We start from the raw sequence: 24102 nt of genomic DNA, 5'->3' as shown, positions 1-24102 counted from the left end.
ATCACCTGAATCCAACACCTCTGCCACGGGTGGGGACACCTTCCACTAGACTGGGTTGCTCAAAACCCCAGCATGAGAAGGACATGGACCTATTGGAGCGAGTCCAGAGAGCTGGATGCTGTGCTCCAGGTGGGATCTCACAAGAGTAGAGTAGGGGGGGATAACCTGACCTGCTGGCCACACTTTTTCTGGTGCAGCCCAGACTTTCTGACTTTCTGGGTTGCCACCACACTTTGGTGGGTCTTGTTGAACATCTCATCTACCAACAACCCCCCCCAAAGTCTTTTTCCCAAGGGCTGCCCTCAATCCATTCTCTGCCCAGCCTGTGTTTGTGCTTGGGCTTGCCCCTACCCAGGTGCAGGACCTTGATCTTGGCCCTGTTGAACTTCACAAGGTTTGCACAGGCCCAGCTCTCAAACCTGTCAAGGTGAGTGAGAGACTTTGTGCCTGGAGAAGAGCACGAGTTCGGAGTCTCTGTGGGAAATGGTGAGGGTGGAGTTCCTGCAGAAGACTTTGCTAAGTGGCTGAGGTGATTTAAAATGTAGAAATGGCACTGTGCAGGAGGGAGAGCTGGCAGTGTAGCACAGCAGGCTGTGCAGAGGTGGGGAGCAGTAACCAGCTCCTGGAAACTAAGGACAAAGTGTTGGGAGGTGAGATGGAAAGGTGGGATAGCAGAACACGGGTGGGGAGTGGCTCAGATGTTAGTGCTGGCAAAGAATGCAGTGTATGAACCCTGACAGAGGGATGGGGGAAATGTATGGGAAAGGTGCAGGAAGCATTTGTGGGGAAGAACTGGAGTGCTATGCAGGCTGGCTGCCAGCTGGGAGACAGCAAGCAAAAACCCGAGCTGCCATCCCAAAGAAGTGCAGGTGAGAGAAGGGAATTGATGCTTAAATACCAGCTATAAAGAATAAATGTGATACTCTAGCACATCCAAGGCAGGCAGCACAGAATAACAAACACAATTAACTGAGTGCAGGGCCGCCAGAACCTCAGAGCGAACTACAACTCAACAGAAGAAAATGTCAGACCCAGTGTTTCTGTCTTGTAAATGAAAAGGTGTTTTAGCATGTTTGGCCTAAGTATTTTCTCTCTTCCCATGCCTCTGTGGGAAGAGATGCTCATAGACTGGTTTCCTTCGTTATTTTTCTTGCTGTCTCCCCTCTGGCATTCTTGTCCCCTGAGCTGGTGGGCAGGTGTGTGACAGGACCACAACCTCACATTACAACCACTTTGGTTCTGACTGTGCTGCCTGCAGAGTGAGAGCAAGGACTGTCCTGACTGCAGCTGGCACTGATCCATCTGGGACATCACTGCCACGTGGGGGTTGTGCTGGTGCCCTGGGAAAGGACTGGGGTAGTTTTGTGCTGAATGCAGCTTGTATCTGTCAGAACAGATAGTAAATGAGACCTGCTTCATACCCTGTAACTGGCCTCAGGCAAGCTGCTCCAGCCTCCTGTCCTTCAGTCTTGCCCTTTGTAAAGTAATTCCAGTATATCAGGAACTCTGAAGCTTTCCAACTCCATAAAGACTTCTCCTTTTTTTTTGGTTTACAGTGCAAGCAGTTCCCTGCTAATGTCACCTCTATTCCTCAGTGTCATTATTTTCTTTAGGGCTGAGAAGGAGAGTTTTGAGGACAGAATCTGTGTTTTGCAGTCCTTTATAAAAGTTTTCCTACAAAGACTACCTGACATACAAAGTGCAGTTGGATTTCAGTGTCTTAATATTGTTTCTCTCCAGGTCTCTCTTTCAGCAGTAAAAATTTTCTGTTTTCTATGTGGAAATGTGAACTGAATGGAAAGCATCCCTCTGTGTGGTGTGGGAAAACCGAAGTTCTTTTCATTAACATCTTCAGAATTACAGAAATATCTATGACCTTGGATTTTTAGTGTAAGTGATTGATACAATTACCAATAGTTTTCAAAGCTCATCTGTATCTCTTTATTTTTGTGCCTCATTGTCTTGGTTGCAGACCTGCTGGTCTGTAGCACCTGCAGTTTTTCTGTGTGCCAGATGAAGTGCTTAGTTATCACAATCACATTTATTCAACTCTTTGCTGCTCTTCTCTGCAATGCAGGGTTGTTTCCTAGGCTACATTTTCTAGTATAATACATGTTCTGTAGTCAGATCCCATCCAGTGGATTTGGCCTCATTCCTTGATCCACTGGAGATAAATCAGTGACCTGTCCTGCTTTATCAGTGGAGATTGTCTTCATTTTCCATGAGCTGTTTCAATTTCTTCAACTTTTTTTTTTTTTTCCCCTGAAAATACACTTCAAATACATCATGCAACTTTGTAGCACAGATGAAGAGGAGGAATTCAAACACACTCTCTCCAAACTCAGGAAATAATGTGGTACAGACAGCATATCTGTATCACATTTGATACAGCAGCCTTTGATCAGGCTCTTCATTGCCTTTTTTGGGCTAAAGCTAAAGTAGCTGCACTGATTCCCTGTTTGGTGTCAGCCCCACGGATGCAGGGGTGTGACAGCGTCAGCAGGGTCTGGGCAGCCCACAAGTGGAAGAAATGAAGCAATAGTGAAACCAGTATCTTAACTCTAAATTAAAGAAAATGCAGAATCGGGGCTTATACTTAAGGGACCAAGTAGCAGAAGGAGAAACAAAGCTTCTGTCAGGACAAGAAGAGAAAAATAACTAAGGATGGAGAAGGATCAGCTTTTACACTGCATTGTGAGGTTTGATGGATCAGTGAGTTTTGACAGCCTAATCCTGAAGCTGAGGTTACTGTCTCTGCTCATCCCAGCTCACACACACTCATCTCTTTATGAATCAGCTTCTGGTTTGCTGCAGTTTGCAGCAAGCACTTGCTATAAATCAGTGTCTTCTGAGTGCCTCTGGTTAATGGTTGTCTCAGCTGAGCTCTGGGACAAGACAGAGGGCTCAGCCAGTCAGTTTTACAGGTGCAATCCTTATTCCTGAATGGGTGTCATTAGCTTTCCCCTCTGCTCAACCTTCACAGATGTTTTAATTGCCAGCAATGACTGGGATGAGCTAATTACACAGATTATGCAATTTTGCTGTGCATAATACACATAATTTTGTAATGAAGGAGTAGTGCTGTGTAATAACAGTTCACATAAACCTGCCTTTGACACAAGGGTCTGGCAGGAAGCCTTGCAAGAGAAACTTCACATAAAACAGTGAAATAGTAATAATGATAAGGAAAGGTGGAGAACAAAAGGACTGGTGGGCACCTGGCAGCCAGCCAAGGTCAACCCACCACACAGGAGGATGTGAAATAAATACTGCAAAATTCATCCTGGTCTATTTTTTAGCAGATTCTTCAAGCTTGGAAATGTTTATGGGGACTGAACGCTGCAGAGCACAGGCTGCTGTCCTAAGGAAAGGCTTCCAGAAGATAAACTGGGGCATTTGAATGGAATTTGAATGGAAATTTTTATTCAGTCTAGCCAAGTTGACCTAATTTTTTGGTTGCAGATCCTGCCTGGAAGGGTATGGCACTCTTGGAAGGAGATCAGTTATTGCTCTGAAGAACCTTGCAAAAAGGGATAGGTCTGCTCTGCAGTCAGAGGTGGGATTTAAGTTGCTGACTGGGATGCAGCCCCAGTGTAGGTCAGCTCAGTGCAAATAACACCAAAGCTGTGACACACAACCATCAGTTTGTGATGCTCTGGCCCAGCAGGACTGACAGAGGTGTCAGGGCTGAGGTGCTGCTGCTGCAGTCCCACTGCCCCATTCACTTTGGTTTGTGTTCCCATCACTCCTCTGTAAATACTCCCTCCAGTCATGGTCCTCCCACAGCTGTCTCTGGCTTTATTTTAAACCAGTTTGTAAATGTTTTAAATTTGCCCTGTGGTTTATAGCTAAATACACTTACTGGTTTTCAGTCTCAGGAAATAATTCAGTGTGCTGACTCAGAGACACTTTTATCTCTTACAGCTCAGTGAAGTCGTGGAGAAATTCTCTCTGCCTGTAGCACATGTCCTTTCCCAAAATAGAGACACCAGACTAAACTGGTGTTATTTTTACCTGAAATTCTAGGTTAGTGTCTTACTTCAAAGAATTTCGTAATTGATCATCTTTTGTTGAAACGAAGTCACTGATCTGTAGTAATTATCATCCTTCCCTACAGATATTTCTAAACTTTCCTGAAGTTTCTGATATCATGTCCTATTTGACAATAATCCTTAAAATTCTACAGGGCTGTAAAGGCTGGGTGTGTGTTTCTGCCTTCTCTAACTTAGCTCCAAAGGTGAGGCTCTCATTCCAGTCTGGTGCCACCAGCTGATTGTTGAGGAAGCTTTCCAAGCTTTTCCAAGCTTTCCTTCACTAACTGCTCTCCATTCAACAGACCTTGAGGAGCTTCAGCATCCACTGTTTCAGCAGCATTTGTGAATCCATTTCCCTCACATTTATCACAAGGGAAGTTGTCTTTTACACTGCCACTATATAGCTCCCCAAATCCTTCTACAAATGCTTTCTGTGTCACTCAGTGCCTCAGCTCTGAGACCAGTTATTTTGACAGATCATGAACAACACCATTTCAGGATGGACAAAAGTATAAGTGCGAAGAAAGTAGGGAAAAATGAAGAAGATAGAAAGATTTAAAGAAGGATTTGTAATCTGGCTGTGGTCACATGTAATCAAGCAGCATTCTCTGCAGTCTGAAGCATCCTGTGAATAGTTTTCATAAGTGATTTCAGTACTAAGGTAACAGAGCTGTATCCTTCTCTTAGACTCAGCTGAATTCTGAGTAATTCTCTGAAGTTAAATGTTTTTTCTGTCATATTCATGATGTACAGTCATTTAACAGCTAAATACAATGATTAACTGAATTTCATAGGTGATGACCAGAAGAAACTGTTATATGATATATATCCCATCTCCTTCACGTTTCAAAAATAACGAGAACAAATTTAAGTTACCTTTGTACTCTCCTTAGAAAAATCTGCAAACCTTCTTCTATTGATTGATCAGAAGATAAATTCTTCTGCACAGGAAAGGAAAAGACACTTTATCTGAAACACTTCATGTGTAATTACTTAAAGAATCTTCTATCTATAAAAAGATTCAGATCCTATTTTAAGAGGAGAAGAGTGTAAGGGTAGTGCATCGAATGATCTCATTTCACATCATATAATTAAAATCAGATAGCTGACAAGAAAAAAAAATCTTGGTAATGATTTCATTTTAAAGTCTTTAATGGGAACTACTCAAGTAAAAGTCACCTTTTACTCACTAACCTTTCGTTTGGGAAATGTTTTGTAGCAGATCTCTCTTTTTAGGGCACAGCAGGGGAAATGAAGGTTCAGCTGTGAAATGCCTGCTCACAGAATCATAAAATGGGTTGAGCTGGAAGGGACCTTAAAGATCATCTGGTTCTACCCTCTGGCCATGGGCAGGACACCTTCCACTAGACCAGCTTGCTCAGAGCCCCGTCCAGCCTGGCCTTGAACACTTCCAGGGATGGGGCATTTAAGTTTTTGTTATGGATGGGTTGAGACAGGTTTTTATAGACTCATAGAAACTGAATATCCTGAGATGGAAGGGACCCCACCAGATCATCAAGTCCAACTCCTAGCCCTGCACAGGAGAGCCCCACTGTGCCTGAGAGCATTGTCCAAACACTTCTTGAATTCTGTCAGCCTTGGTGCTGTGCCCACTGCCCTGGGGAGCCTGTTCAGTGCCCAACCACCCTCTGGGGGAGGAACCTTTTCCTAATATCCAACCTAAACCTCCCCTGACACAATTTCATGGCATTCCCTCAGGTCTTATCACTGGTCCTCACAGAGCAGAGATCAGTGCCTTCCCCTCTGCTTCCTCTCATGAGGAAGTCATAAACTTCTAAGAGTTCTTCTCCCTTCAGTTTCTTTTCCAGGCTGAACAGACCAGGTGCCCTCAGCCCCTCCTGGTGCAGCTTCCCCTCAAGGCCCTTTACCATCTTCATAGCCCTCCTTTACACGAGCGTCAGGAGCACTTCCATAAAAGCCATCCTTCCCTTGCTGTGCTCACTGTGGTCATCACTTCTCTGGGAATGAAGGTTTGTTCTGTGCTGTGTGGATCTGATGGAGGCTGATGGCAAATCCATCCCGGAGCAGCCGTGTTTGTGACCGGCTGTGCTCTGTGACTGGGTGGGGTTTTTTTGTTATGCTATTTGCAGTCCTCTCACTGCCTGGCTTGGATCTTGCACTCCACCTCTGGTTTCTTATTCTTACACTGTTTCTTCGTAGCCTGAGCTCAGAGAAATTTTGGAAAGGTGCTGTTTTCAGTCACAGCACCGTGAGGGTCTGGGTCTGTGCCTGAGGCTTCTGCTGCTGTAACTCAAGTCAGTGCTGTACAAAACCCCCAGATGCCACTTCAGTAGAAATCATCTGATTTGTAAGACTCAAAATGTTCTTTTGTGGGTATTAGCCCCTCACTGCTCCTGCTAAAACCATAGAGGGATTAAAGATTCAGGAGGTATTTATTAACTTCTGTAGCTGTGCCTTGCTGCATGGTCTTGTGGGCACCTTAGGGTGCCACATCCCACCCATCCTGAAAGAATGTGCAATTCCATTTAGATTTCATTACCTTAGAATTCTTCTAGGCTCAATACCAGAAAGCTGTAGCATTGTACTTGCTGGACCTCAAGACCCAAAATAATTTCTGATTGCCTAATACACAGAAGGTGGGATTTATCTCACTGAACTTGAGCCATCTCTGAGTGATGACTGGTCAAAGGCTGTCTCCTCAACTCCATTGCTGGTCAACACAGAAAGATGCAGAGAGAAAAATCACCCTCTGAACGTGTCCATCTTTGGCAATAATCCCAGAAGTTTCCACATCTGTACTGCTTGCTTCTATGGTTGAAAACAAGCAAAGTCTTTCTTTCTTGGCTTGAAGATGGACAGGCTGCTTGGATGGGCTTGGAGAGTCATCACTGCAGTACAGGCAAAAAGGGAATTAATAGAATTATTTAGGCCTGGTTTGTGACAGCTAATTAGAGAGCCTTGCCAGACTGGCTGAGAACAGCTAATTAGAATGTAACACTATGGATCTTTATACCACATTTTTTTACTTTTTAAAAAGCTTTTTTTCCCCTTTTCTTTATTCCTCTCGTCCTCTCTTGTCTAGAGATGAGCTCTCACCCACCTACAGAATTTCCTGCCTTCAGGGGTGGCAAATGCAGGACTGAAGGAAAATCCATAGCTCTTCCAGAAGGTCTTTGCCTATTTAGCAAATGATAGAGCAATTGGAGATAGACCGGGTCTCCCAATTGCACTGTTTTAAAATAAAATTCATAGAGTAAAAATTGGACCAAACAGTGTTAGAGCCTAACAGAGCAGCACTGAGTTAGTCTCCTGAGGCACTGGGCCAAAATGAACATTTCCAGTAGGAAGCTGTAAGTGACTGCTTATTTTTCTTAGAGAAGAGGCTTCAGGATGTCGATGCTCATTTGTGCAGAGTTTTTGTGTTGCACTGCAGATGTTTTCGTGGTCACATTAAATTAAAAGTAGGACTAAACTTGTCAAGCTGACATACTTTTCAGCAAGATTGTGTAGGTTTTCTGTACTCTGTTCATAAGGTGTACATGAAAGTTGTATTGCTGTAGAACATAATTCATTGTTCTTTAAATGTAATCAAAAGTTTCACCCTACCTTTAAAAACAAAGTAGTTACCTTTTAAACCTTTTAATTCACCTATCAAAGAAAACAACCCTAGTATCACCATATCACCTTTCCCATGTTTGATATACAACTCAGTAGCTCATTATTATTTAGCAGAGGAAGTCAAAGCTGTGTTACTTTGAAAAGTGTTTTAAATTAAAGACACTTTTTCGGGCACTTCGGTTTCTTTGAAGTCCAATGCAGTTTCTCTCTCTCTTCAAACATTATTTTCTCTGTTTGTTTTGGTTTGGTTTTTTGTTTGTTTGGTTTTTGTTTGTTTGGTCGTTGTCTTTTTGTGTTTTGTTATTCTACAGCACAGTTGTTCACGGCAAACTTGAGATTTAAGATTTTATGTTTTGGTACCAAGGAGAACATCAATTAAGCAGTCCTCACTTGACTACAAACTGGTTAAGTATTGCTCACTCGATTAGCTCTTGGGGAGCTCATTTTGTGATTGAAATGGAAATGGTACTGTGGATAAATCTGTCTCAGTGTAAGAGATGTAATGTATGAGTTCTCAGTAATGTTTTTCTTTTCATAAAAGAAAATCTATTACCAAAGTAGTCAGTAAGTGTCTAAATGGGAGAGTCTCAGCTAAACGGAAGTAAATGATGAGCACTAAACACTTCTCCTAGGTGAATGAGCACTTTCAAACATATTTTACCTGATCTAATTGCTCTCTTTGTTGAAAGGAAATGATAAATCTTTTTAAAGACACAGAACGGTTTGGGCTGAAAGGGACCTTAAAGGTCATCTCATTCCAACTCCCCTGCCATGGGCAGGGACACCTTCCACTATCCCACGTTGCTCCAAGCCCTGTCCAACCCAGCCTTGGACACTCCCAGGGATGGGGCAGCCACAGCTTCTCTGGGCAGCCTGTGCCAGGCCCTCACCACCCTCACAGGGTAGAATTTCTTACCAGTAAATAATTTCTTCCTAATGATTTAAAGCAAAGTAAAAAATGGTCTTTCAGATTGGTACAGAGTGAGGGGAAACTTGACTGGAAATGAAGGAATGTTGAGGAAAAACCTGAGCTAAGTTGAAACAATGAGAAGTGTCATTTTTTTCTTTTTGTGGTCTGAGAGGTGTCTAGAATATATTTGGGGATCAGGAGGAGGTTGTTCTGTCCTTTTTTTATACTGTGAGATTTTATATCATAAGCCTAATGTTATTGCCCCGTGTGTAAAGCAATGTATGCTGTGTTTGGTGTCAACATGAGATGACTTATTCTTTCCATCCACTTCCTTGTAGTCATGGAGAATTAATCAAAGGGAATCGTGTTCTCTGCCAACTTTGTTAGTGCCAATTTTGGACACAGAGTGTCACCAGCCTTCCCTTTTCAGACACTGCAGAACCTGCAGGTGACACGTAACCAGCTCTGGGAAGTTTGTGTCGTGGTGCCAATTGTATGGTTCTCTTCTCGTGGATGAGCAGCTCCTGTTCTAGAGAGCATTTTCTCTTCCCCCACAGGTTTGGGAGCGCAATTCATGTTCTCTCTGTACACAAATACATCCCCCTGTTTACTGCAACACTTCCCAAAGCTGTTTGAGTGTTACAGACAGCCATGAGACCACAGCTACATGGGACTTACAACGATGCATGTGATGATGTTGAAGCTGCCACATCACATTTGCCAGGCTACAGTGAACCCAAACCCACATGGGATGGTTCAGAGATGGCTCCCTAATCATCCCTACTTGAAATAAGCTCAGGCTCTTAAGATTCTTCAGAGAGCTTAGCCAAGAAATGAAGCTGGTGAAATGCTTTTCTTAGACTGTCACAGCATGTGCTGACAGCACCCTTTATACACTATAAAATTAGAAGAGATGTTAAATTTCCTTTCTGCCTCCCATGCCATTTCAAACCCCCAAAGAGACAATAATTATCAGGTGATAAGAAAGCACCTTCCTACATAACAGCAGGTTTTCCAAATGAGTGATGCATTGTATTAATCAGGTTATGTCAGGGGAGCAGCCTCCTTTCCTCTCTTCCACCTGCCTTTTGCAGATTATTCGTGGTCTTCTTGTCCAACATGTGATCGCTCAACTCCTTGTGCATGGGGAAATGTCCTGTGAAGGATCACTTGTGTGGGGGCTGGGAGATGTCTTGGGAAGCTGGACTGGAGACTAAGGAGCACTGCAGACAGTTCCATCTCAGTCTCAGAGAGCCAAATGCATATCTTTGATCTGCCTTTTCTGGCTGATAAGGTGGCATGAGCATGAAAACAATCCCTAGAGAACAATATGGTCCTTCACAGTTCCCTCTCAAAATCAATCTCACACTTTCCCACTTCTTTTTTGATATCACTTGCAACCCAAATTTCCTGGTGTACTGTCCAGTACTAACAAACATTACATGAAGTATTATTTCTCTCAGGTGCTCCTTGAGGTAACTTGTTTAATGAAAGTTTCCTGTTCCTCATTGTGACTGTGTAAGAAGGAAGATCTGAGGTGGGTGTTGCTTTTCTCCTGGCAAGTGTTTCCACAAAGTTGTTTTTAAACCTTTTTCTGCTTACCAGTGGGAGAAGGTGGGTATTTATAGAGAGTGAGATAATCAGCTGAAAATATAGCACTATTAGTGTCTGCAATAGGCCTTTAAGATTCAGAATTACTGTTGTATTTCCCTGTATCTGCAGGGACTTTACTTTCTCGTCTCAAACAAACCCAATCTGTGATGACCTAAAGAAGCTATTTATAACCTTCACATCAGCAGTCGTCTCCACAATCAAAATTCAGGCTCTGGGTGTTGCTGAATATTTTGCTCATCCTGTAAAATAGTATGATTAGGGAAGGGGTTTTATTGAGAAACATCAAACTCACTTCACAGAGATCGGGAGAACTTGCCCGTTCTCATCCCCTTCTTAAACTTCCATTTTTAGAAGGGGAATTGTGGCCGAGCAAAATGGGCTCGTGCCTGCCAAGAAACATCTGGAATTTTTATATTCTTGTATCAGGTTTAGTTACATGAAAGCTGGCGGGGATTGCTTTGGCAAATGGTCACCCGTCTCGTACTTGCAGTCTTTTTTTGTCTTGCAGACAGTCTGTTTCTTCCCTGCACTCCCCTGATGAATATTTAGGCTTAGGGAAGGCTTGGTGCTTTCTGGCAACCAAACACAGCGTAAGCTGTCAGCAGCGTATGTTGTGTTTTTGTCCAGACATCCCGAGACGTGCAAGTGTGACAGGATCTGTCTGAACCATCCTGTAAGACCGTAGTTTTCAACAAGGCGAGGCCTCGTATAAAATGCTGGATCTATGATCTGGGGAAGAGTTTGAAATAAAAGTAAATTAAAAGAAAAAGGAAGGTAACTAACAAAGAAAATCCCTGCAAGGCCAAGCGGCTGTTCCTGGTGGATGTTGCTGTGGGAGAGGCGAATCCCCAGTGCTGACTCAGTGATAATCAGGTTTTGCAGATCCTCTTGGCCTTTTAAGCAGACTCATTCCCTGTGTTCTGTGTGATATCTTCCCTTCTCTTCCTGGGTTGCCCTTATTTCCTGAGGGCCCTTGTCTCTCCCATGTGCTGTTCTCTTCTTGCAGCCTCTGCTGCTGGACTGGAGGTGTCATCTGAATTCCATGTCAAAAACATTTGAACCTTGCCAGGCAAATAATCCCATGAAGGGGTGCATTTTGGAATCTTAGTCTCATCCCTAATCACCACCTCCTTTTCTCAACCACCTTTCTCATTCTTTTTGCAGAGTTCTGGGAGCAGCATTCCCAGTGAGCATTGACTCTGTGCTCCGTCATGAATCATTCACACAGCTGCTGCTGCTTTGCTTTTGTGATTGCAGCCCCCAAATTCCTGCATAAATTCCAGGCAGTGAAGGCTCTGTGAGAAGAACATTCCTTCACACTTTCCCGACTCACCTCAGCAAAAACTTGGCCAGAGGAAGGCCCTGCACACAGGACCTGATTTCCTTCCACAGGTTCTACAAATTGTCTTCTCAGTTGCCTGTCCTAGGAGAACTCCAGCCTCAAGCTCCTTTCCTCTCCCTCCCACTACTGTGTTAATCAGACCTTAATGTTTCTCGATTCCACAGTGCCTTACTACAGGTAATAAAGTACAGTTACACCTCTCATTGTCACTGCCATCTCTCTGTGCATTCAGTAATTACAGGCAAGTGACTAATTGAATTCTGAATTTCAAGAAGCAATTACTACAAAGAGCAAACATCATTACCAGCCTGTGCCCTGCCAGCCTTCCAGAAGGGTGGGTTAGGCAGGAAGTTTCATAGCTCTGTGCTCTTTCTAGTCTGTCGAGCTCAGAAACAAATTGGGCTTCACCCCTGGGTAATGACTTTCCTCCTCCAGTCCCAGGGCTCCACAGGAACTCACTCCCACTACTCAACAAAAGGAGAATTAATGATCTGTTGGAATAACCAGCAGTGGGAACTTTTTCTTAGACTGCACCTTTCTCCCTGATGTTTTTTTAGGCAGCTATGCTGGTGGAAGTTCCCTCTCTGTAGGTGGAAGTGTTCTGGGCTATAGAATCTTTCCTAGTAATCTGTGCTTGATCCATACAAACTTTAATTAGTTGGATGATAGCCTGTTTCTTAAAACAATTGCATCACCCAGAGTCAAGTGAGGGAAGTCTTTAAAACAGACATAGAGTGATTGTTCCACTTCAAATTACAGGCCCATCCAGGCCAGTGCTTTGTTTAGCCCAAACACCTCAATTTAGGTGTCATTGTGAAGTTGTTCTAGGTGATTAAATTCCCCTTATTGTCAGTAGAGGTGGAGTAAATGGAAGAATAATTCATCTCCATAAAGTAAATGGCCGCAGATCAGCTGAATCTGTCTAGACTGTGCTGTCTGCAATTTTGGGACTAATTAACTAGCTTAAACTGGAGAATTTAGTGCTATTTCATGGCCTGGATTGAGTGGATACCATGGACAGCAAACAGTGCTGGGTGTCTACTTAGCAGCATGGAGATTATAGCCTTCACCCACATGAGCATCTGCATCAGGACAGTAGAATTTATGTCTTAATCTTGAGCTCTTTAATCTGTAGAGAGGAATATAAGAACGGGCAAACATGAAGAAAGACTGCTCCTGGGTGGTCTTTTAACTTCCAGCAATCCAAGTTTCTGTGACTTGCTGAAGTAGAAGTGATAGTAGAAGTCTGTGTGTGATACCTGGCCTTTCACCAAAGATTAATTTGAATAGCTCTGTGTGGAAATGATAAGCCCAGCGTGAATGTCAGACTTCTATTTTGCAACAGCTTTTGAGGGGGTCAAATAATTTCTGCTTTATGTTCAGCTAGAAATTAAGAGGTTTGATTGGGGGGTCTGGTTTGCTTGTTTCGTTTTTGTGGGGGTTTTTGTGTGTGTGTGTGTTTTTGTTCGTTTTTTTTATTATTATTATTTTGTTGGGGGGGTTTTTCCTTGTTTATTTTTTTTTCTTGTGCTGAAAACCGGGTGAAGGGAAAAGATGATAACCTGAGGAATCATTCAACTCAGATGGCTTCCTCATCTCCCTCTTTTATCTTGCTGCTTAAAAATACAGGCAGGTCTGAGTTGGAGATCTTTGGGTTCTGTGTGCATTCACCTTTGGGGATATGCTGTCTCAGGGAATTATCTGCAGAGTGCAAATAGCCTTGGCAGGCTGCAGACTCATCCTGCATATTCCCCACAAGTTCAGCTCAGTAACACAGTTACAGAAGCAAATAACCTCCATTAGTTTTGGAAAAAGATGAACTTTGCAGGCTGTTACAGGGGATACTTTTAATTTAGGCACTGCAGCGATAAGCTGCACTTTTTGATAAGCACTGAAAAGGAGGGATTATTTTCCTTTTCCCCCTCCTTTAGTGCTTTTGACACATGTGGCCCAAACCCTGTCCTGTCAATTAGTGTAAGGACAAAAACTGTGCACTTGCAGGTTTCTGAAAGCAGGATTAACTGAGCATTTATCAGATGCTGGTGAGCCTGTTCTCTTGGTTCTCTCTCCCTGTCTTCTTGATGTTCCCTCAGTTTTATCTTTTATCTGCAACAGCACAGTCCTGACATTTCAGAACAAGAGTTTTCTTAATCACAAGACATGAAATAATTTCCTAAGGAAATTAATAGCAGATAATAACTATATAATTGAATAATAATTCATTTTTATTGAGTTATTAATAGAAGGGTTACCACGGGAGCTGTAAGCAATTGAGGCAAAGAAAGCAGCTTCCAGGATGAGTCCCCAGTGATCCTTCTGAGGAGTGATTGTTTTGGGAAAGGGCAAGAGTCTGGGGACTGCCTACAACTGCCCACACCTCAATCCTGAAACAAGTCAAAACAAAGCTGTAAAGAAACAGAATGTGTACTATAAAAGAGCTATATTTTATGGAACAGTATTTGTTAACCCAGGAGGAATGAAAGGGGTGAAAAATATGGCAAGAAGTTGTGTTTTCTGAGTTGGGGGGTTGAGTTTCAAGGGACTGGAAAGTCACAAACAAAAAAAAGAGTGTATTTTCTTTTGTGTAAGGTTTTGTATTAGCAGGTATTTCATTACACAAAGTTAAAAAGAGCCACTTTTCTGACAGTTCTGTGCAGTTCGGTCTCTGGGATCTTTTTTAAGGTGCCCAAATGGCAATATTTGCTGCCAGGCAGCCCCAGTGTAAGGCAAGAAGAGTTCAAGGCCAGGCTGGAGGGGATTTGGAGCAACTTGGTCTAGTGGAAGTGTCTCTGCCTGTGGCAGGGGGCTGGAAATGGATGATCTTTAAGGTCCTTTCCAACCCAAACCATTCATTGATTCCGTGTACAGACAAACAGAACTGAATTCCTCAGGTGCCCTTAATCTTTGTCAGTCTAACAGGGAGTGCCTTGGGCTACAAACCCAGAGAAGTGTTTTTCTAAACTCTGAGGAAGTCTGGAGGACTTTTAAACTTCTGAAAGGTTCTGTTTCTTCCTTGCCTTCTGACATGTTATATGACCCGGGTGAACCACTTGAGCTTTTTAGCAGGTAGGAAATCGATACAGCAAGTGAGCATAATTGGGCTGCTTGAGCTTCTGGTGAACCTTCTTAGGACTTCTTGGCAAAGAAAAACAATAGAAAACTCATTAGAGTTTCTTATGTGCCTGAAAGCCTGAAGAGACATCAGGTTGGTGAGCCAGATAGAGCTGAGTTTAGAAATAATTTTTTGGGGGAACATTTCTTGCCTGAAGTCTTACTTATCTGCCTTCCAAGACTCTCCTATAAGTGCATTATAATTCTGCATAAATGTTAAAAAAAAACAAAACAAAACAAAAAACAAACCTAACTGTGACATCTAAGAAAAACTCTGCACAAAGCTTGGCTTTCAGGCTGATGTTGGCTGATGTACAAAGTGATAAGCCTTGGTTGGATAACTGTTCTTGCCTCTCTTTATTTTTGTCAGAATATCCCTCATTGACAAAGTAAGTGGAGAGAGATTTCCCCCCACCACCACCCAATCTCCTGGATGTCTGGCTGCTGTCACAATTATGCCACTGTCACTTAAGATGTCTAGAAATAGTAAGCAGTGTACTGATGCATTGTGAATCCTACCTGGCTCTGCCTTGTCACTGCAACAATCAGGGAAAAAAACACCAAAGAGGGTGGCACATGAATAAATAATTTATAGCCCCATGATTCAGCCCCTATTTTTAGAGGCTTTCTGTTTTTCTGAGACTTTTTCTGAGACAAAAAGGGCTAAGAATAGTCTATACATGAAGTGAGCTATCTTTTATGCAACATAGGTTTTTTTCTGTCTCCTGTTTGATCTGAATCCTATGAAATCTGGGCAGCCAGTCTGGGGAATTTATATCATGCAGTTCCTGTTGGATTTACTGGGGATCATGGTTTTGCTTAATGCCAAGCAAACTGTCTTGTTTAAAGATTAAATGAACAAAAGTTATTTGGAGGAGACGCTGGGAGAATCCTGCAGTGTCCCAGTGATTAGGACACTCTGAAGGAAATAAATTCCTGAAACTGGATTCAAGTTCCTCTTGAAATCCAGCAGAGGAAGGACCAGAGTTGAAGTGCTCCATGTTGTGAGTGACTAATGGACTACAATATTCTCTCCTGGAATATTTGATTTGTGTTACTGCTGTGTTCTTTGGATTTTTCTAAAAGTTTTCCTTGGGGCATAAAAACCTGGGTCAGATTTACCTGATCTGTCAAGTGACTTTTGCTGCCCCATAACTGTATATCTCAAAACTCATTTATTCAGCTCAGAAAATGTCATCCAGCTTTAAGCCTGGTACTGAGACAAGACAGGTTTCCTCTGCTGTCTTTTCTGATTAGACAGGCCAGCATTTCACAGAACCTATTTTAATGTTGCATATCTAAGGGAAAACCTCACTTATTTGGGCTTCTTTTCCACTGGCAAACTTGGCATAAACACCTCCATTTTGGGGGCACCATTGACTGGCTGCTTTGCTGTGCCCTGAAGGCAGAGTAGGAAAGGACTGGTGAGATGTGCTGAATGCAAGTGGATATTTAAAATTAAAAGGTTGAACTCCACCTACGGTAAATATGCAGAACTAACACACCCTGAAAAAGAAGACTAATTGCTAAACTTGGTCAGAGGGCAGTATAGGGGCAAAAATAGTTCAGTAGTTGTCTTAAAGAGCGAGGAAAAAATATATATCTAGGATATTAACAAAAAAAACCCAAACACAAAACAGTGGAGAGATTTAATAGACTGTCTGCAATAGTTTTACAAAGCAATTGCCAGAAATTCTTGGGGCTTAGGCTTTTAAATCTGGACTGAACAAATCCTACTGGGGAGATGGGTGACATGAGCCACTGTCCCCTTTCAGGTGTTTGCTGCACCTGGGAGTCTCTGAGGCTGCCAGAGTCACTGCTCTCTGCACTTTCCAACACCTTGGACTTTCCAGGGATTTTGTTCAGTGGGGGTTCCAGTTTCCTGACTGATGGACCCTTCATTTCAGCTTGGCTGCCAGCTCCCATGGATCAGCTGCCAGAGCAGTCGGATACCCTTAGCTGTGCCCAGCTTAACTCAGGCTGTCTTTTATTTATTTATTCATTTGCCTGTTTATTCCCTTCACTCCAATAGCAGGTGAACTTGTCTCAAGACTCCATGTGTGTGTGGGATCCAGGACAAAAGGCAGTTAGAGAAGCTGGATTTCCATTTTAGTGATAACTGGAAGCGTAAACCTACTCAGAAAATCATCTACATGAGAGACAGCAAGACGATGAAAAGCTTCTTCAAACCCAGCTTAGTTCCAGTTGTCAAGGACAAGATCCATTACAGCAGTGCCTGCTTGCATTGTCTGGAACTGTCTTTCACCTGCTAATGACTGGAATGGTGTGGTTAACTTCCTGCTGGGAATTACATCCACTTACCTTTACCCGGTGCTCCTGTCTCTTGTCTCTTGTTTGCTTCGTGCTTTTAATGGACTTTTACTGACTAACACAAGCCACCAGGCCAATCCATACATATTGAGTTACTGCTACCTAAAAGGCTTTATGTTCTTCAGCAGGATCAATAAAAAAGCAACAACAACAACAACAAAAGATAAAGAATAGCACTAATCAAACACTCTTCCTTACATATTCCGTTCGGAAATGCAACCTCATCCGCAGTTAGAAATGAAATTAAGGTCAAGGTTTTACCTCTTAAACTGATGTAAAAGGTTGTACCTAAGCTGTGTTTTAAAGTTGTTCCAGAAGGTAATAGTATCCTGTTAATCACAGAATCAGGGGATGGTTGAGGGTGGAAGTGACCACTGGAGGTCATCTGGGCCACCTACAGCCAGTTGCCCAGGACCGTGTCTGGATAGTTTTTAAATATCTACAAGGAGGGAGACTCCACAACCTCCCTGGGCAACCAGTGCTCCCTCACCCTCACAGCAAAAATGTGTTCCCTGGTGTTCAGGTGGAACATTTTGTTTCTCAGCTCATGCCCATGGCCGCTGCTCCTGGCACTGGGGAAAAAAAAGAGCCTGGATCCATCCTCTTTGCACCCTGCCTTCAGGTATTTAAATACATTAGCAAACCCCCCTGAGCCTTCTCTTTCCCAGAGTGAAGTGCCCCAGCTTTCTTATCCTTTCCTCAAAGGAGAGATGCTGCAGCCCCTTTAATCACCACGTGCTCCTCCTCTGAGCTCTCTCCAGTATGTCCGTGTGTCTCTTGTACTGGGGAGCCCAGAACTGGCCACAGCTTTCAGCCCGTGTGTTGGCACAGCCTTTGTAGCTGCTCTGTGTTTACTTTGTGTGTACTTCTGCTGTCTGGTGTTACTGGTTATCAGTATTTTAAGTCCAGCCTTCACGTGAGCCCTTGCAGTTTCCAAGCAGTTACACTGAATGCTGAGACTTGCCACAGTCACTGAATTCAGTGCTTTCTAAGTAGCAGAAAAATCACAGTTGAGATGACAAATATTGACTGTTGGCTGCTCCATTTGCTGTTCAGACACACACTGGGGGCTTTTTAGATGAGTGTCTAGCAGAGTTGTTAATAAAGTGTAACATGATTGGGAGGAGTTCATTTTGCATGAGTTTAGATGCCTGAAAGCCACAGTGCAGTTCTGGGATAAAGGTCCTTGAGCTTATTAGTGAAAAACTGCTCACATCCCATGCAAGTTTGCCCAGAACTAGTCTTGTGATACTGGTACTGAGTTGCAGGGGTGCTGAAGGGGTTATGGGCAAAGCAGTAAATAGTTTGGATGTCTCCCCCCTTTATCAAACACTGGAGAGTGAGGAGTCCTTAAAAATTAATAAATAAAGCCTGTGAGCTTCTCTCATGTCCTTCATGTCAGATGAAAATCACTATCCATTATTTTTGGGGCTACAGTGCTCAAATATGGGTTGATCAGCTTCTCTTTAATGAAACAACAGATAACACTGATCTTTCTTAAAATTTGCATCACCCTGAAAATAGAAAGATTATTGTAACTGTTTATTTGGATAAATACAACTTTTTTTTCCTCCATTCAAGGATCTTTTGCTCTCCACCTTGGAATTTCTCAGTTGCTTTCAAATTGTTCTACTCCACTAAGAAAAAAGCTCTACATAGTGTGGGCATGTGTATGCAAATGCACAAAAGTGAGACATTCTTGTAGTTATGTGGTTGCTTCTTTGAATATATTCAGAGAAGATCCATAAAATAAATAGGCTGAGCTGGACACTCCTTCCCCAAAAGCTGGAGTCAGGGAGAATTGGCACCTAGGACTTCTCAGCAAGCGTTGCTTTTTACAGGAGCTTCATACAGAGAATAGTCCCTGTTCCTGCTGTGGGTGGCTGGTTGGAAGGAACAAGATATCCCAGTTCTGCTCCTGCCAAGGCCTTGCTGTAGTCATGCTCAGATCTTTTACCTCCCTTCCTGGCATGTGGCACAAAGTTTTTCAGGGGTGGAGATCCCTTTTATGACACCTTAAAGCTGCAAACATTGGCACTTGTGCTGTCCTTGGGATGTGCATCTGGGCTCTGTTTGCTGTCATTGGTCTTACTGGTGGAACATGACTATGATCAGCTCTTAGAGGAAATAGGGAAATGCATATCTAGTGTTGACAGGCCTGGAGGGGATGAAATACATTTTCTGGAAGCTAACAGCAACCCAAGTGACAACCTGAGCTCTTCTGCATATTCCTTCCTATTCAGGGAGTTCCTTTTTACCTCCTTGCCCATCCCCTGGACTGACAGTTAAGCAGAAGAAATCAAGTGCCACAAATCTACACCAAAAGGAAATCAACATTTCCAAAATCAAGGAAGAGACCATCGACTGAAGCAGGGAAATGGATTTTGGATGATGTGTCAGAAGCTCTGTGGATAATGACTGAGTGTTGCCTGTGCCTTCATGACTCATCTACTACTCGTTATTGGTTTGCATGAACATTAAATCTGCTTGTCCAGTTGTATTTTGTGAGTGAAAATGCACACAGAGCACAAATAGCCACATGTTGTAACCACCAAATATCTCTTTATTTTGTATATTTTTTCCTTAGAACAAAGTCAGCAAGGAAGGAGAAATTATAAGAAGAGAAAGTATGTCATTTGTCAAAGAAAATGAAACTTTACACAATTGTTTTTCAACTAGGAAAAAAAAATGGTTCTAATAGCTCTATTTCTTTGTATTTATAATTAGCTCTAGTTGCCCTAGAAAGATCATGTAACTGCTCTTTTTTTCCTGGGCATTCACTGTTTGTATCTACAATGGAATTCTCCATCATGATTCTTCCATTTTTTTCCTGATTTTTAGTGACAATCATTAAGAAAAACTGAACTTAATCCAGTCTCTTTCCATACACAGTGCTTCAAAGCTCAGAGCAGGAATGCTTCTAGCACAAAGCACACTAATCCCAGTTCTCACTGGAAAACCAGGTGAGAAGGAACATTTTTCAGCACGTTTCTGTGCTGAAAATTGCTGGTTTCCCTCTTCCTTTACATACCCTGTAGCTGGGGACACGTCACTTCCATTGCTGCCTCTCATGGAACCAATGGATCTGTCATTTTTGGCATCTCTTCACTGCTTTGATCCCTGCCACAGCTCTGCATGTCCCAGCAAATCAGCCTGTCATTGAGTGCAGTGCCTGCATTTCCTCATCCTCTCTGAGCTGCCTTTGACAGTAAGCAGGGGTGTCAGGAAGCAGCTGCTTGTTTGCTGCTACGAGAAACACCCACATGATTATTTGAAGTTGCTGTTATTTTATCCAGGGTCTTCTGTGCAGAGCTATACCAGCACACAGAGGAATTTTAGCACATGCCAGATGTGACTGAGTGTCTGTGAGCACAGGGAGCCTCTATCCAGTGCATGTGGGATTGATCCAACATCCTCAAGAAAGGGCTGGACTCGCTACATGCCATGGGATTCATCTGTGCGTCAGCAAGAGCTGCTTCCTCCAGGTGCCTTCAGTGAGGCTCTTACTCTCTGTTACCTCACTCACTAAATGAGGTATTTCTCCTTTAAAGCATTGGGTGAAAAGATCTGCATGGTGTTATTTAAACAGATATATGAAAATACATTCGGTATGATCAGAAACTTGTTTTCCATGTGGCTATTAGAGCTGATGCTGTAAGACATTTGGAAGAAAGGAAGAAAGAAGACCTCTGCTCTGGGATAGAAATTAGTTATGACTACCAGAGTTTGGAATGAGATATTCCCAGAAGTCTGATCTACTTGCTGCCGTTGTTTCTGAGAAGTGACTGATTCTGGAGGAGATGCTGGACTAGAGAAATTCAGAGTTTGATTTTATCCTCCTCCTGTTCAGATAGTCACCATGTAGGAGATCTGGTGTGACAGCTCATAAACCCAGAAAACTCAAAGTTCCTCAAAGAACTGCCTTGATGTGGGTTGTATGTCTTAAGTCTTGATTGTGTTTGAGCTCTCCACACCTGAGCTGGAAAGGCACAGCAAGGGAAATGAAGAGTCAGAATGAATAAAACCAGGGGTTTGAATGGATAAAATAAGGGTTTCACAGGAGCACCATCCTGGAATTGGGACTCAACGTCCGACTAAGCACCAAAAGTTCCCACTCAGTGTCTGGAGAGTCAGAATTTTGCTACAGAGACTCAAAATCAGCAACTGGCCAAAGGATGGGACAAATACAAAGGCTTTGATGGGATGTAAATTGGATCCTACCACCTCAATCCCACTCAGACTGTTTTGTTTTGTTTGGCCTTGACACTCCAAAAAGAAACAGTGGAAAAGTGCAAATAGACAATAGCAGTAAAAAATCCAGTGCTCTGTGTGGATGTGGTGTAATCTCGAGCGTCTTGTTGCTTTCCGTGTGGACTTTCCTTCTCTGTAAGAAAAAACACCTTTTCAAAAGTCTCTTTACCTTTTTTTTTTTTTTCAAAGGCTGTTGTCAACAGAACTTTTAGAAACATTCAGTCTAATGCCTTTATTTGACATCTGATTTTCCAGAGGGCTGGGTGCTGCTCTAGCACTGAATGACCAGGGCAAAGGCCCAAGAAGAAATTGGATAAAGGGCAGCAAAGAACATCATGAAGAATTCATTAGGAAGTCTCCTGTATTTGTCCTTTGGGGATCCTTCTGAATTTCCTGTTTTATTTTAATTCTCTTGTTTCTAAGAAACAGTTCAAAATAAGAATGTAAAAAAACTTATTGCTTGGAATTGGATGTACTTCTGATGAGTAGAGGAAGGTAGTTTGTACGGCAAAAGTGCATAGTTTTCCCCTCAGAGTTCCTTGGGATGAAGAGGAATTCTTGCCAGAAATTGAACTCCCCTCCTCACCCCCAGTATTACCAAATGCAGTTCCCAGAGCTCCTCGGGGTTACATTGCAATTGGACATGAAATCTCTCTGCTTCAGTAAAGTAATTTCTGGTTTTCACTTACATTTTGAGAGAACTGGAAAGCTGGAAAAAGACCAGAAGTGGTTTCTTTTCCAGAGACGGTGGGTGAACACATCCTAACCTAGATATACCCATTTCTGAAATAATTTGGGGTAGATTCTTGTGTGCTCCCCACCCCGCCCCACCTGTCCCAGGGTTGGGAGATGTGCTGATCTTGCTCCTCATGTTCTTCGCTGAAGTTTTCCCAGTTACAGTGTTGCACAGGAAGACTCCAGAAAATCAGCATCTCCAGGAATGTTTCTCCTAGTTTGCAGTAGGATAAACGGAAGGGCAATAGTTTATCTAGAGCAATAGTAGAGCTTTCTCTTGCAATTTTGTTCTCATACCTTTTCTGTCTTCTGAACTCACAGACTGTAAGAAAACATTATCAATCAATATCTTTAAAACTTGTAGTCTGCTGTTGTGTTTATGTTATTCATTTCTCTCCTCAGCGGGCTGTTCTAGTCCTCACGGAGGTGGGATAAGTTAATTTGCCTTGTAAATAATCTGTTCTGTTAATCTTTTCTCAAATCTGTGAGATTTCTAGGCTGTTTAAAGTCCAGCACAGAGTGTTCATCTCTCTTTTGTTTTGATCTGTACCAGGAAATGCCTACAGAGAATGCCTGGGCAATGGGACATGGGCTTCCAAGATAAACTACTCTCAGTGCGAGCCTATTCTGGATGACAAGGTCTGTATTTTTCCCTCCATTCTTCTCAATGACATTTCTCATACGTGAATGCAAAGCTAAACTTAAGGTTAACGTGCTAATTTGGGACTTTGGAGAGAGATTCCATTTCTGTCTCTGCAACAAAACCTCCCTGTGAATTCAGGCAAATCACTTGTCCTCTCTCCATATCCCCTACTCACATGGTTCTTAAAAAAGGATGCTTTTTATCACACTCTGTCCCTGCTGATGTATGTTTATGCAGATTTTTCCTAGCTTTGTTCAGAGCCTACAGCTGCTACAGTAAATGTTAGTAATAATAACAGTAAGACCAAAAGCCTATTTGGCACTAAAAAATAAGTTTAACCAGCTGATTCCACCCTATATCTGTCCATTCTGAGGTCTCATCAACAACTGACCTTTACAGATCTCCATGTCATTTCTCCTTAAGCAAACACGTCAAGGGGCAGCCAGAGAAAAATACATAAAAAGCAGACTCAGGTCTCAGCTGCCTGTAAAAGATTGAACCAGTCTTGCATGATATAGGAGTCTACAGATTGCAATTAGCATATGGGGTTAAGCTCCTTCCAAAAGGCTGCAAGCAATTATGCAAAGCCCTTTTCTTGTCAAGTGTCTCAGCTTTTCTTGGAGGCGTCACAGACATTCACCCTCACACATTAAGCCTTCAAGCCTTTCACGCCAGGTTCTCTTCCTCTCCCTCCTGTTTTGAGCGCTGTGGTGGGGCAGGAGCACACACAGTCCTCGTGCTGTGTCTGCCAGGGGTGACTGTCCCCTCTGAGATTCAGGGTGGAGCCCAGCAGCTCAGGTCTGTTGAAGTTTTGGGCTCCATCCAGCCCATTCTGTGGTTGTAGCTCTGCTGGGCCAGTTGCAGAGGGGAGGAGAACAAGGTCCCACGTTTAGTACTCAGGAGCTCTCTGGAGTAGTGCTGTACCCCAAACAGCCAGGATGTGCTTTGTCTTAGGTCCAGAATCCATCCTGTGAGACCCCTGTGCTTGCTCAATGTGGGCTTTGAACCAGTGACTCAGAAAACAGGTAACTACACACCAGCTGCTGAGGAGGAAGCTGCTCTTACCCACGAGCTGAGTTATTTGGTGGTACCCACATCCCCCCTCCTTTTGGCTCTAGAGGCTTCTAGAAATTAGGAAAAGATGTACCAATACCTGAGTGCCATCCAGAGGGGTGTTCCAGGTGATCCAGCAGAGTGATGATGCTCTCATGGCAATTTAAGCTGACCTAAGTTAGGAACACCCCAGTGCAGCCCCTCCTTACGTTTCTTTCCCGCTTAAAATGAAAAACTAATTCGCTGCTGGGTCATTTTTGGGGATGATTCGGTTCCCTAAACCATTTTATTGCATTGTTGCAGGAGTGCTGGGGCCAGCACAGGCCCAGGGCAGTGCGAGTGTGGGTGGGATTGACCTGAAATGGATTCGCACATCTGTGAAACCACCCTCTTAAAACTGAGCAAGAAAGAGGGTGTGGAGCAGCCAGTGCTGGTTCAGAGAATGGGGAGCAGAGCTGGGTGAAGACTCCATATCTTT

General features: G+C 43.1%; 1 protein-coding gene across 4 annotated transcripts in view; it reads left to right on the top strand.

Moving 5' to 3' along the window:
* The window catches only part of CRHR2 (corticotropin releasing hormone receptor 2), a 138448-nt gene that overhangs the window by 54030 nt on the left and 60316 nt on the right, over nucleotides 1–24102 (top strand). For all 4 annotated transcript variants that reach the window (XM_050320801.1, XM_050320800.1, XM_050320808.1 and 1 more), the window contains one exon: nucleotides 22482–22567. In XM_050320801.1, coding sequence (XP_050176758.1) covers nucleotides 22482–22567 — 86 coding nt within the window. Of the gene's footprint in view, nucleotides 1–22481; nucleotides 22568–24102 lie in introns of those variants that run through there.

Source organism: Myiozetetes cayanensis, unplaced genomic scaffold (genome assembly GCF_022539395.1).
Source record: "Myiozetetes cayanensis isolate MyiCay16 unplaced genomic scaffold, myiCay2020 scf1, whole genome shotgun sequence".
In the NCBI taxonomy this organism is placed as follows: Eukaryota; Metazoa; Chordata; class Aves; order Passeriformes; family Tyrannidae; genus Myiozetetes; species Myiozetetes cayanensis.
This window is presented reverse-complemented; position numbering and strand designations above follow the sequence as displayed.